This window comes from Heterocephalus glaber, unplaced genomic scaffold (genome assembly GCF_053883595.1).
Source record: "Heterocephalus glaber isolate CG9 unplaced genomic scaffold, H.glaber_assembly_v1.0 deba00001058, whole genome shotgun sequence".
NCBI lineage: Eukaryota > Metazoa > Chordata > Mammalia > Rodentia > Bathyergidae > Heterocephalus > Heterocephalus glaber.
Genome location: NW_028258184.1, coordinates 2,029,686 through 2,044,996, shown reverse-complemented (window position 1 = coordinate 2,044,996; position 15,311 = coordinate 2,029,686). Strand labels below are relative to the sequence as shown.

General features: G+C 34.2%; 1 protein-coding gene across 3 annotated transcripts in view; it reads right to left on the bottom strand.

Moving 5' to 3' along the window:
• Positions 1–10,459: 10,459 nt before the first annotated feature.
• Positions 10,460–15,311, bottom strand: part of Calcrl (calcitonin receptor like receptor) — a 103,844-nt gene continuing 98,992 nt past the window's right edge. For all 3 annotated transcript variants that reach the window (XM_004872313.4, XM_021250253.2, XM_021250255.2), the window contains one exon: positions 10,460–11,303. In XM_004872313.4, coding sequence (XP_004872370.1) covers positions 11,079–11,303 — 225 coding nt within the window. In that variant the 3' untranslated portion in view covers positions 10,460–11,078. The remainder of the gene's footprint in view (positions 11,304–15,311) is intronic.

The following is a 15,311-nucleotide window of genomic DNA, read 5'->3' as shown; positions in this document are numbered from 1 at the left end:
CAAATTCACAAGTATTACTTATACTATTGTGGTCTGTGCCTATATTCACACTGGGAAGAGATACTGAATTTCAGCCAACTCTTAATGAAAATAAAGGGATGAGAGTTCCTTACATCCAAGTTCATGGATCCTCTGATATCTATCCACAAACCCTTAGGGGAAAAGCACTCTTGCGAGGCACTCACTCACTCATACATGGTTTTCAGCCCATCTGAAAAATGTCTACCGTGTAATCTGATAAATATGATGGGCTGTAAAACAACCTAGGAGACAGGATGTGAATCAGATGTGCACTGGAAGACAGAATGAATTGTTCTCCCCTCATAATCTAACACCTGGGACAGTGAAACCATTGTTGACCCAGTAGTTTACTGGAAATTACTACCATCACTACAGAATTTCCTCTCTCATCATCAAAGCCTTCATACTCACTGTAATTTTTAATCTCTTTCCATGTGCTTTGCAATCTTTGCTTCTCAATTTACATGTTGCTGTCTCTCAGTTCTTTAGAACCTTGTAGAAACAGTACGTGTGGGACCCTCTCTTTGTGTTGGATGCCAGCACCTTTGGAGGAAACGGATATTTGAAGATCACGCAAACAAGTTGAGGTCATGGAGCACAGCACAGGCCACGACTCCACTCGGTTCTGTGTTTTGGCCTTGCTGGTCCCAGCTGCAGAGAGGCAGTGACCCGGCTGCCATTTGAGATAGTTGAGTGGTGATATTAGTTCAATGCAAAGGACAAAAAAAACAAAAAGGATTTTTTTTCAATTTCAGTCACCACGGATAGAAATAAGAAATAATCAGAGTATGAAAAGATGAACTGCTGTCATCGTGAGACAGAAGATACAATAGATGGGGAGAAAAGAAAAACATCTATATTTTGTACCTGGGAATTTGTACAGTAGGAATTCTTGCCAATTCTTAGCAGCCATTATTTTAAAATCATGTTTTTGTTTTGCAGCTCTTTTTATTTACCAGATTCTTTTTTTTTCAAACCCTGCTTATCAAGTGGCAGTAGGAAGTGCTCTGGAGGACTTCGTTACATTTTCTTCCATACTGTCTCTTATTCGTATGCACAGTATGATAACCTGAAATGGGCACTAATTTTGGTCTTAGCTTTATAATTTGGTAACTGGGACATTGACGTACAAATTTTCAGAATCTATGCTTTACTATCCGTTGAGGCTTGCATTTTTCCTTTTGATCCAAATACAGTCTGATTGATGGGAGAAAAGGAATACACATTTATTGAGTGCCTACTCTTGTCAAGCTCTCATGCTATAAAGGGGGAAGTGTAATAAAGGAAAGAATGACAGCTTTATTTAAGAAGGCAAGGCGACAGAGAAGGAGAACCAGCTTTTGCAGATGGTTCAGCTTTCAGGGAGTCAGAGCAGGACACTACGCTATAGGAAGAACCTGTGAGCATCGTATGGTCGCTGGGTGTGTGCCTCTGCAAAAAGTCAGAGGTAGCAGGAATCAACCAAACGACTTTGGTTTTGCAAAGTGCTGAGTTCTACTCCACTAGCTTTCTCCAGGGGTGTAGATACGTCGGCAGGCGGGGAGCTGCACATGGTAAGTTGAAGAATGATGGAAAACAAGCGAATCTGTCTTGTGCGGGGCAGAACTGATGCAGTTTTTATAGTAGCAAGAGGAAGGACAGCTGCATTGTCCATGTTTCTGTATCACATGAAACATGTGCACCGTGCCTGGTGGGACAGAGGCAGAGAGAAGATGGGTCTCCACAGTTTGTGTGTAGGAGGAAACAGGGCCATCCCTGAGTGTTGTGATACTTCAAGAGAGCCAGTGTCTCCAGAGAAAGAAAAACTGACCCACAACTTGGACACTTAATTCAATGAGTAAGACAACAACAGATACTATTATTTTAATGCCAGGAAATAAAGAATTTGAAATGACATTAAGAACAAGGAAGCTGAACCTAAAAATATTTCAGTGGAAGAAGCCAAGGACTTTGGAGGAACTCTGCAGTTTCATTTAGCAAGTCAATGATAAAGTTCCCTTGATAAAGTGTCCCACACATCAGAGAGCCATGCATGGGCAGCCTATCAGCTGTTTTCATGGTTGTTGACTAAAAATTATTACGTTATAACCTGTTGTAAATAGCAGGTAAATGTGAGGTTTAACATGTATAATAAAAGCATAACTTCTTTTATATGAGAGACCCGAACCATAAATAAAAAGAAAAAGAAAAGATAGATAATAGGAAACAGGCAGATAGTGTTTATGCAAATGGAGAGGGACCAAGAGATGGAGGGAGGAGAAAGCGAAGGGGCGAATAATGGGAAAAGAAAGAATTCAGATGGGTTATGTACACGTACCAGTTCCTCAGGATGAATGTAATGACTGAGTAATGTAAAAGGTACTAATAAAAATAAAAATTAAAAATATGCATTATAATAGCATGAGATGGATCTATGACAAAAAGAAAAAGAAAAACGGAACTATTTTAATATTAACTTTTCAATTGGGGACCAAAAGGACTAACTGAAATGAATATGGGAACATATTCATTACTCAAACCAGTGGACTTTTATCTGGCACAAATACCGAAGGTCCTCCCTTTTATCTTTGAGACCTGATGCAAGAGTCCAAATGGAAGCCATTTACTGGAGTATTTCAAATTATAAAGAAAGTCACAAAACAAGTAACTTTCTACTTTAGTCCTTATCAATAATTATTCCCCAAAATTAGTTTCAAAGTTAGAATTCTAAGAAATCTCAGAATTCTTAGAGTTGTGTGCATGAACTTGCAGCCTTGGGCCCCCAGAATACCTCCTTGCACGAGTGTGGCCCCTTGTGTGTGTACAGACACACCCCAGCCTGCAAAGCTGAATTCTCCTTACATTTTGGTTCAAAGTCTGTGATGGCCACACCTTCAAACTAAGGGTGGATGTAGAACAGGTGTGGTCCTTCATCAGAGAGGAGAATGGGGTAAAAACATTAGTGAAGTGCAGGGCATGAGTAAGAGCCATTTGTGGTGGAATCTCTGAAGTCCCTGTGGCCTAGGATGTGATTCCAAGTGTAGGTGTGAGCTCTGGGTGGACATGTTTCTTTGGCTCAGAAAACTCCTCATCACAGAAAGAGGTGAAACTATAGTTAAGACTAGAGTTGGGATCTGAAGTGCAGACAAATACAGAGGCTCTTTCTTTTTAGGGACCTGAGGTTAGTACCACAAATGTTGATCTGCAGCTGATTCCAGGAGAGCCAGCATCACACCTAGACTGCTAAGACAGCTTTCCCAGGGTCACCCTGAACATATGGTCTTGTGCTGGAGAACAAACTGTAGTATGAAAAAGCATCCTTGTGATATAGACCTGGGTCAAACAAGGGTTTTCTTTTGTGTTTTGCTTATTTTGTTTTTGGTTTTTTGTTGTTGCTGAGGGAGAGAGATGTTTTTATATACTCTGAGGTAATGATCATTTCAATATTAGCTGAGTTCAAGCAAAGTTGTTTATTATCTCACCACATTAAAAAAAAAAGAATAAAAGGAAAGAAAGAAAAAAAGAAAATCCCTGGTGTTTGAGTTGAAATGAGTTGCTTGCTCCCTGGGTGTATCTTGCTCTTGTGGAGCATGGGATGTGCAGCCAGAAGTACAGACTTTGTCAAACTCTCTGAAGCCAGAAGATGTGTGGCTCCACTGTGAGTGGCATGGTGTCCTGAAGGACACACTCATTGTGGACATGATGAGACAGCGTGACCTCCTGTCATGCTATTTGTCTGTTTTCATCCTTTGTCCCCTGTACTCAGTAAGCTGACATCGTAGAGTGTTTACAACACTTTTGGAGAGGTTCATGGGAATCTTGATCCAAGGGAGGAGCTGTCCCTGGGTCAACTGAGACATTTTGATAGAGTCTCTAATTGAAACATAGAGAATTTCATTTTGAAATTGGGAGCAATGATACCAGATTTAGTTCAGCACATTTTTCATAACTGCATTTGCTTATGTGAATTATGTTGTAAAATTACTTTTGTAGTTTGAATTGGTGCTTTCAGCAAAGTTGCATAGTGCAAAGGATTCAGTTCAGAAATGTGAGTTTGAATGTAAGTGGAAACAGATTATATTGTAAAATACCACTTAAGTTATAAAATGTCCAAGGTGGAATTTCACTTTAAGCTATATTGTTCCTGGTTTTGCGCTTTTCAAATAGCATATTCTCAAGTTAGTGGGTGGGCAGAAATTTGTTTAATCATCTAATCTGTTGTAAGATAACATTGTTAGCTCAATGATGTGGAAGTATGATCATTAGTAATATATATAGATGTGTGACTTTTTACCAAGTGATAAAACCTTGGAACTGATAATCTGAGCACATACTGGGTAGCTGGTGTTCTGTTGGGGTGGGACATCTGTTATAGCACTAGATATTTTTACTTTTACCTCTGAACAGCTAGCTTGAAATGTGTGTTTCAATTTGTTTTAGATTTTTAAACAAAATGTGAGTACTTCGTGCTTATACTATCCTTATGGTTTTTATTATACTGGGTATCAAGTTTAGCATAATAGGTGGACGTTTTCCTTGAATGAATGTGTAGTCTAATTGCATTTAATGCCTTGACCAGTTTTACAGACAAGTATATTTGACTACCATTGACTACTAAATTTTTTTCTGTATTCTAGAAGTTGTGATTATATTGCTACCAGCATGGTAATCAACTCAGAAGTAAATGTCCAAATGATCCAAATATTTTTCATGGACCGTTATGATATAAATTTTTTTTTCCTGCTGTGTTTGCTCCAGGTTAATATTTATGCTGGCACCTCCTCAGGTTTATTTCTTGAGTTTATATTATGGATTAAAATAATTACCTATATAATAAATGGTACTTTAGGAGCTATCTTTTCACAGTAGGTTAAATATCTCATGGCTTCTGTGATATGGGAAACCCAAAATATAATTTATAGAGAAAATAAAAGATAAATGATAGGAAACAAGATAGGCTGTGGATTTGAGAGTGAGCTGTGCATACAGGGGTAAGACGGGAGAAAACTGAGAGGAAGGACAAGTAAAAAGGACCAAGAGATGGTGTATATAAACATCCATTCCCTACAATTAGTCCATTTATTATGTGCATAAGTACATACTAATTAAAATGTTTTAAAATTATACAAATAAAAAGTGGGATAGATTAAATTAAGAAGCTTCTCCACAGCAAAAGAAACAATAGAGTGAAAGACAACCTCCAGAATGAGTCAAAACTTTTGCTCTCAAGCCCTCTGATAAAAGAATAATATCTAGATATCTAAAGAACACAAGAAAATTAACCACCCTCAAATATCAAAATCTTAAAAGTGGACAAACTAAATAGACACTTCTCAAAAGAAGTACAAATGACCAATAAATACATGAAAAAAATGTTCATCATCTTTAGTCATTACAGAAGTGGAAATCAAAACAACTCAGATTCCATCTTAGCCCAGTCCAGGATGGCTATTGTCAGAAACCTAAAACAGCAAATGCTCGTGGGGATGTGGAAAAAAGGCAACTTTTCTGCATTGTTGGTGGGGATGTAAACTACTACAGGCAATGCAGAAATCAATACAGCAATTTCCTAAAAAACTAAAACTAGAAATTCCATTTGATCCAACTGTACATTTCCTGGGTATTTGCTCAAAGGAGTTAGAGACACCACACCATAGCAATCTATGCGTATCATATTTGTAATAGAACAATTAATGATAGCTAAGCTCTGAAAAAAACCTAGATACCCATCCAAAAATGAAAGAATAAAGAAAATGTGATATATTTACACAATGGAATCTTACTGAGTCATAAAGAAAAAAGAAATCATTTGCAGGAAAATAGATGGATCTTGAGACCACAATGTTAAGTGAAATAAGTCAGACACAGATAGTTAAATAGCATGTGGCTTCTGTTATATACAAGAAATCCAACATATAAACTAATTAAAGAGTAAAATGAAAGATGGTAGGAAAAAGGGAGGCAGATTTATGAGGATGGGTAAGAAGACCAGAAGAAGGGGGAGGAAGGAGGCTTGGGAAGTGAGTTAAAGGATCAAAAATGATGTAGTTGTAATTTATATGTGTACCAGCTCTTCCAAATAAATGTAACTATTATGTGTTGTAAGTGTACATTAGAGAAAGAGAAGCTAATCATGATAGACGTGAATAACTCTACATAGACCAAAGTTCTAAAGGTAAATGCAAAAGCAATAAATGCCTCAAAAAGAAATCACAGGGGTAAACCTTTATGACCTTGAACTTGACAGAGAACTTCTAGATATGGTTGACACCAAAAAGAAATAACAGACTGCAATTCATAAAAATTGTAAACTTTTTGCAAAAGAGAGTCCAACCAAGCAAGTGACTGAACAACCATAGAATGGGAGAAATATTGGCAAGTCATTTATCTGTAAGTGTTTACTAAATGTGGTAAGATGTTCCAAATCATCCACTATCAGAGAAATGCAAATTAAACCCACAAGATATTATTTCCAACACACTGGGAAGACCAGTGAAATAAAAAATAAAAAATGAAAACTAACAAGTGTTGGGAATCATGTGGAGAAATCAGAACCCCCAAGCACTACTGCTGGGAACATACAATGGTCCAGCTGTTTGGAAAACTGTCTGGCAGTTGCTCAAACAATTCAACCAGATGACCCAGAAAGTCTCCTAGGAATATACTCAAGAGCAATACAAATGTATGTCTAAATAAAACCTCATATACAAATGTTTACCACAACATTATGTATAATAACCAAAAGGTAAAAACAACACAAATGTCCATCAACAGACAAATGGGTAAATAAAATATGGTATATTCATACAATGGAATAATATTCAGGCACAAAAATGAATCATGGGTACATGCTAAAATATTTCTGGACATTGAAAGCTGGAAATGAAAGAAATTCATCACAAAATATAACATACAGCATGGTTCCATTCATATGAAAGTCCAGAACAAGGAGATCTATGAGACAGACATTAGATTAGCAGTGCATAAAGCTGGAGTAGAAGCATAAATGGGAGGACTAGAGGAGTTCAAACAGTACATTTTTATTTGAGACCATAAAAATTTAATGCTTAAAATTTATTGTAATGATGGTTGTATATATCTGTGAATATACTAAAATATGCTGTTGTAACAGACTAACATTTTAAATGGGCGAGTTGTGTGGTACATGAACTGTATTTCAGTGGAGCTGTTCAAAGTGCACTATGATTCTAATTTATAAAACAAAGAGGCATATATCTTAAATAACACTCTTGCACAGCTATGAAAATAATCAGGCTGAGCCTTATGAGCTTAGCAGGATTTTTAATTAAGAATATTTTAAAAAATTGTTATAATCAGAACAATAGGAGATTATAAAAAATTACAAGATTTGAAATAGACATATGTAATCCTCCCTGATATATTTGCATTCAATATGTAATATACTCTTTATATATATGGTATAGATGACATTTCTATTGCTTTCTAATGTCCCCTTCTGAGTTATTTCTATTACTTTGAGATATTTTATTAATGTTAGTTGTAGAAGATTTATACTAATGCACATTTTTTTCTTAATCACAGAAATACAAATTATTTAGTAAATTGTAACTGATAGAGTAGTTTTACCTTTATTCATTTCCGTTCATATGCTGAAACATATACAAATTTTTAATTTTCCTTTGAGTGATGATAACACATTATTGGTTCCCTTATTAATTCAACAAAATTTTGATACAATTTCATTTTTCATTTGTATAAGTCATGAATTTGCCATCTTTATAAAATTATCTTTAATAGCAGTCTGGTGGTGCACACCTGTATTTTGGCACTATGGAAAGCTGAGGCAGGAGGATTACAAATTGGAGCCCAGTTTAGGCAACTTAGAGAGATCCTGTCTCAAATTTTTAAAAAATTGAGGATAGGGATCTAGCTCAGTGTGGAGGCCTTGGGTTCACTCTCCAGTACCACAACAAAATAATTGTATTTAATATTTTTCTTGCTTTTCTTTCTAGTTTTTAATATAAAACTACACAAAGGAATAAAGGTGATAAATTCTTAATTTTTCCTATATATAAACAACTTTTTTCTTATGACATCAGAAGGGATTTGCATATATTGTAGTTTGTTTGATTATTTAGTTTGAAAAAACAAATTCATAACTTTTTAAACTTAGTTAATTAAATTCAATTGTTGGCTTATTGAAGATTTCAAAGAAGATAATAAAGATATAGTCAGTGATTTTAAGAAGTGTTCACTGAATGCTATGGGAATTATTTTATTAATTAGATTATTCAACAGTCCAGTAAACATGAGTGAAGTCAACTTTAACTTGTAACTTTAGTGTTTTCATAAAATCAAACACAGACATATTTTAAGTAAGTATAACACAAATTGTTTTAATTAATCCGAGTAGCTTGAATAGTTTTAGAGATGTTTTTTTTAGCAGAAAAAATTTCAAATAAATTCACAAAAATGTATAAGCAATAAATACAGCACTACAGTTATCATTAATTCTATGTACATTGGATTATATGTGAACAAACACTAAATTCCAGAATAGTTTATTTATGAATAAACACACTACAAAATAACCTTTCAAAAAGTCAACAAAATAGAATTTTTAGAAAATTAAAATGTGGCTTTCACAAGGAATTGCAGAAAAATGGCAGATCAACATTTGAAAAGACAGAAATTCCCAAATTAGTTTTTGGATACCAAAGAAGTTCAGTTTTTAAAAGTATCAGGTTTAATTATTTTTAAAGAGTGATGAAAAGATCTTAGCACTTCAAATTTATAGAAGTCTAATATTTAAAAATGTTACTCTTAAAAACATATAGGTGCAAAACTAATACTGATAGATCACAGACTGGCTGTCATATCTGAGAGTTGTGTAACAGCCCAACAAAAGAAGTCTCATCTACACTTAATCTGACCAAAGTAGATTGAAAAGTAACTTGAAAATTGCAATATCATTTTAACACTCTCTCTGATAATCTGACATTTTTTAACTATTGTGGCACTGCTGAATTACATAAACACTATCAGCAAAGGATATGAGTCTGGGTCTTTGAATAATAACTAAAATTCAGTTTATTAAAAGAAATTTTTGTGTAATTTAGGCACTTGAAAGTTCAAAACAGCTTGTGTTTCTATGATAGGTTTTTATGAGACCCATACATTTGAAACTAAATGCCTTTACATGTGTAGGTAAATTATAAGTTGTAAATACATTTAACACAGCATTTAATATGTCAATTCTAATTTAAATAATTTCCCTGACAATTTCTATTAACCGTTCAAGAAATGATTTAGGTGACTAAGCCACTAATTTAATCTATTTTTGGCTGTCTGACACACTTCAAAATACATCCACATTACTTCTCCCAAAATTGACTCTTATTGTTTGAAGTCACTATTGTTTTTCAGAGATTTCAGTGGAAAAATAACATTAGAAAAACTGAATCCCATTTAAAGGTCAATTTAATTTATTATCAAGGTTATCTCCCAATGTAATTATTTTGCAAATACCTGACAATTCTTTGCAATTCATAGATATTCAAGTCTTTCACTGGTTTGTGTTATTATATACAGAAGCCTATTAAAATATTAAAGCTTGCATATTATATAGAGAGAGTGTTCCCCTAGGTTTTATTTTTTTAATAATCTGGGACCTTTTCAATACTATACATCATCATATAGTAAGAGTCATTAAAATAGTATTTTAATGGAATAAAATCCATTGACAAGTTATTACAGTAGTTGGTTTAAAATTTCTGAATTAGAATGTGAGTTCATCTTCAAAATAACAGGAGAAATGCATCATGCATACCTACTGTTAAGGTATGAATCATCAAAGCTGTTATGTCAATAAAATAATGGCTTTGAATTTTTAAAATAAATATTTTATATCTTATCATAAATGTACTATTTTTTTAGTTCTCAAACTTCTGATGCTGGCATCTGGTTGTCCTTAAAATATTTATGCAATATAGAATTCCAGACTCTATTTTATTATAAAAATTAGCCCAGATACAGTATCAGACATTAACATGCATACCTTGTTTCATTATGTATCTGCCTTTTTAAAAAATTACCTTGGTTATGTATATTTGACATCAGACAAAAAAATAATAGAATATTTACAAGCTAATTTTCATAAAAATCTTTTGATTTTTACAAACGCCAAAGGTAATAAAAAAATCCTTCATTGATTTCCTTCATGTAAAATGATTGTTAATTTGCCTACACAGTAAAAATGGAAGGGGCAAAGTTTCTATCTACAGACACAGGGAAACTGACCCCCCACCCCCCACTTGTGTAGTAAGACAGGAAAGTAATTGACTAGGTGTTTTGTGGCATCAACCAAGATATCTACCTAATGATACAGAAATAAGACTGCATATCATACATTCACCAAGTTGCAAAAGTGGATTTGTCTCAGGATGTAACTGTGATATATCAGGAAATGAGGATGTAGTTCATTCCAATTCCGCTGTTGCTTTTTTTTTTTTACAGAAAAGAGAGTCAACCAACGAGAATAATTAACTCTTTGATGCATTTGAGAAGGTATTACAAAAATGAGTAGAGTACTTTCTGGGCAAATGAAATTCAATTGCACCAATGAAAATTGGATAATGATTTTTACAGCCCACAAACCGAAAGTAAAATTTCCTTCCATGTCTGTAAGCCTAAGCTAGGTCTCCTTATGAAACAAGAGTAGGGTCACACCCAGTGTGTGTGTACAAACCTTTATAGTTGTATTCATAGGTTAATTCATGCAGCGATATGCTGGAGGTGACACACATCAGCTTACAAGAGTTGACTGTGCTCTCTCTTTCCCCAGTTTCACATCCAGTTGTGTCAAATTGGCACTTTGAAATAAACCGTAGGGGGAGTATTTACTGTCATACGTAAGCCAGGATCTCCCCCAAGCATACAGCTAATTGTTAAACAATTAACATAATGCTCCTTTCATTTGAGGTCTTTCTTTATGGTGCTCAAGAAATGCATTTAATACTGAAGTCTTCTGACTGTAAATTATGGGTCCAAGTCCTTGAGTTAGGGGTGGCACAAAATAGACAACGATCACCCTATTTTCATACAACTAAATTGTATAACTTTTCTGGCTTTAGGACAACATTGTCAATATCGTGGATGCTTTTCCCATTTAGCTGCTCACTGGGACAGTCATGACTAAAACCCGGCACGTCACTGATTGTCGACACCGTGTAAGATGCACTGCGCAGCGCGTCTGAGTGGGAAAAGCTGTTTCCAAACTGGATTTTGTATTGATTCCAGTTTCTTCTCAGAATTGCTTGAACCTATCAATTAACAAACAAAAAATCCAGAAAGAACAAGAGGAATCCATTAATGGAAATGAATATATTACATGTGAAGCACAATAAAATACATTTTGTGGAAAAGCTTTATTTTAAAGTTGGTGTGAGTGAATAATATTGCTTCCTTTTCTTATTTAATTAAAAATTAATCTAAGTAAATAATCATTATATTAGTTTATATATCATGATTATTCTATACATAAGATGTTAGTCATATTTTATTCCATGTCTTGTCTTTGAAGCTTTAATAATACACATGTATGTATCATCAAATGGAACTAATCCAGATCCCCATATAGAAAGTTACACATACATCTAGTTTTGAGTCAATATATTTATTAATAGAGTGAGATGATGAGTAGTGATAGCATAAAAGAATAAGAGAAAGGTACAACATAAGGACAAGTTAAGGGTACAGGGACTGTAAGACATCATCATCATCATCATCACGTGGAGCAGCAACCTGTCATCGGATGATTGCCTTTTGCAAGAAAATGAAAGAGCAGGGTATTTGTTCTCCTAGAGTTTACTCCCCAGAGCAATGACAGGTGCAGAATAATAGTTACAAATGGGATGAATTTTGTGGAAAGTGTTTAGGTATGTCACTTCATGTCTATATACTTGGATCCTCCTTTCCTTGAATGAGTTTGAGGTTTAATGTTTCTTCTTTTCTCTTTGTAACTAGAGATCAAGCCTATGTAGGTCACATTTAGTGACTAGTTTTAATTGAATTTAAGGCTCTCAAAAGACATTCTTCCTTTGGAGTCACTACGTACAAAGGAGAATTATTCAGATACATCTGGAACTGGGTTGTCTGGACATCTGCAGGTCTGATGAGCACTGGAGTGGCTTGGAACAGCCTGCTGCTTGGTTGCAAGCATATTAAACCAATCCCTGTGGCATGATCTACATCTGCCCGAAGTCTGCATTGTTTTAATCATCTTCTCCAAGGTTTCTTATGATGTCTGACCCTTTGATTACTGTCCCCAGGGAATGTATCTAAAAGTTAATTTCCAGTAATCTATGTACTATAAACATATTTATGCACTAATTTCTTAACTTTCTTCTATTTATATAGAATCCCTCAACTTTATATTCATGTATACAAATCACTGTTAAGTCTTTCAAAATGAGTACTTATTCCTTTTCATTCCCTCCTCCAAATTACATGCATTCTATAACAAATACAGATCCTTGGGATACCTGCAGGTCCCTGTGATAAAGTCTCCTATACTCTATCACCTACACTGAACCCAGTCTTACGATTTTACTTTATGTAGTAGCATGAAGAAAAACAGGAAGAGTCAAATATAGAGTCAGCAATTTCTTGAGGTAGAACTAAAACTCAGTTACTAAAATTTCTTTGTAGCCTCTTCCTACAATTTGAAAAATACATAAGTACTATGCTATAATGTGGTTTTAAATTTTATATCATGAACTCAGCAGCTGAGAACTTTAAACCTGATTTATATTGTACAGTTATAAAAAGCAAGGAAATGATTTCTATCCATATCAACATGCATTGAAAATGAAAACATTTACAGAACAATAGGTGTATTTCAAAATTATACTTCCCCCCTTTTGATTTGATAATTCTAAATCTTCCCAAGAAAATATATAAACTAAAGTAACTTAAAAATAATACCTACTTATGTAATATATTTAAGAACATAAGCAAATGGTAAATGGGAGGGGGTTAGATTTTGAATTTTAAGTAAATATGAACAGATTTAAAGCAATTATCTCCATATTTGTGAGGGAAATTATTTTGTAACATGATTTTTAATCCACTTAACATATTTCCCCCACTTTATCAACAGTGCTTGACTGTGTAAATCTACAAAGCTTTTAACTAAATAGAAACAGAAAGTAGCTTTCTGTAAAAAATTCTCTATAAATGCTGACAGGAAACATATTAGCTGTGAGACTGGTACTTGTAATCTTAAAAAGGAAAGCATTGATTCAATTCTAAAAGGCAAAATATCTTTTGAAATATTTGGAAGTATGCTCTTGAAATATATTTGATTAAGGTCACTACCCTATTTCTTCTTTGAAACTGAATCATCAGAAAAAACCATGGAAACCCAGTGTCCTGACCTCTGGGTTTTTATTTCTGAAATTTAAAATAAACCTAATTAAAGACAGAGCAGCCTTGAAGACTCCTGTTTGTTGATGTTATTCTTTATAAGGATGTCACATTTTTTATCTGGTTCCTCTAATGCAAGATCACACTTGGTCAAGAGAACATTAATGTGGCCACTGGAATGTAAATGAAAAAAACACTGAAGGGAAGATGTCCCAGAGTTATTAAAATATGAAGATGTATTTTGTTTCATTGTTTTATTTTTAAACACTAAATCAATAACAAATCAAAATATTTAGAATATAACATTAAGATTATATTAACATTTAGTTAGGAATCAAGTCTATTTGTTAGAATAGATCAGTAATAAGTTTTATAGAGCTTTACATAATAATTCTACCTTGTTCTCATTACAGAATGTGGGTTCAGTTGTTTTCAACAATTTTTGGCTTGCTTTACACAAATGGTCTATCTTCCATTGTTGGTAGATACTCTGATAACCGGAGTCCCAGCTGTTATCTGCACTTATTTCTGCCTCAGTGGATTAATCTCACTAGTGGATTAGGTGAGACAAAGTGGCCACAGCACTACTTGTCAAGCCGCAGTTATTATTGTAGTGAAAAACGGTACAGGAAGATGTTAGCTAAAAACTAAATGGAAAAAGTACAGATACTGGGTTTAAAGGCAATCCACTTATGCGGAAAGGAAGAAGGAACCCACACCTGGGCAAATGATTTTAGGAATGATTTTAGTTGGAACTGTGCAAAGTGAATTTGGCTGCTGCTTCTTTGTGTTATGAGAGTGGGAGAAACTCAAAGGCAAAGAAACAAAAAGGAAGGGATTGTAGTATTTCTTAAGATGAGAAATGACTCATGCTCAAATGAGGATTGTATCTCCAGAGATAAAGGAAAAGAGACAGATCTTAGGGATGTTGTGAAGAACTGAAGGATTTGGCAACTGCCTGGCTCAGAGATTTTTTATTATTGTAACTTCTAATGCCAAAATTTTCTCAATTTTAGGACATGGCATAAGATTAAGGCTCTGTGTCTCTCGCATTCACAGATAAAGTGTTATAAGAGTGTCAGGCATTAGTTTTGCCATTCCCTGGGCACCTTTTCTAAAAAGGACCAGCTTGAGATGCTGACTCCAATATGGTTAATGTTTCTATCTGCATGTGTATTTGTGAAGAAATTAGTTATTTGACGAATCTGATAATAAATCTATAATATACTGAGGATCTCATGAGGGAGCATTTGAAACAAACCTTACAATTACTGGTTTACAGGGAAGCTTGCGAGATTTGTGTGAGGGACTTGCTTTTGTAAGTATTTCTCTTTAGTAAGGGTAGACACATACTCCTAAGATCCGGACATTTCCCAAAATATAATAGCCAAGAAGAAAGTCACAACATTGGGGTTTCAATAAGTTGTTATGCTTATTTTACATGGACAAAATATTTTACTAGTGATGTTTAGAATATTTAAAAATTACATTTATGAAAATAAAATTTGTTTCTGGAGATACAGAGGAATACATTTCATATTTCATCCCCACTCTTTGGCCCGTATCCGTAGCCCTCTCTCTGCATCTCTGCATCTAGGATTGTCTGACTCTGTGTTCAGCGGTGCATTTACAGAGCTGCATGATAAAGGCTTTTCTAACTTTATTATGAAAAATTTATCTATTCTTTGTAATATTATTGTCTGTATATATTTCCCATTGATTTTAGCAAAACAATCCTTCTTGTGTTTGGTATAGAAGAATTATGGGAGCACCACATAAAGGTGTGAAATGTAGTCTACTATGATGATTCTACACATTATTATAAATAAATATGTATATTTTGAAATTAAAATATTTTCTAATTTTTAAAGTTAAGAAATACATTTCAGTATATGGCAAGACAA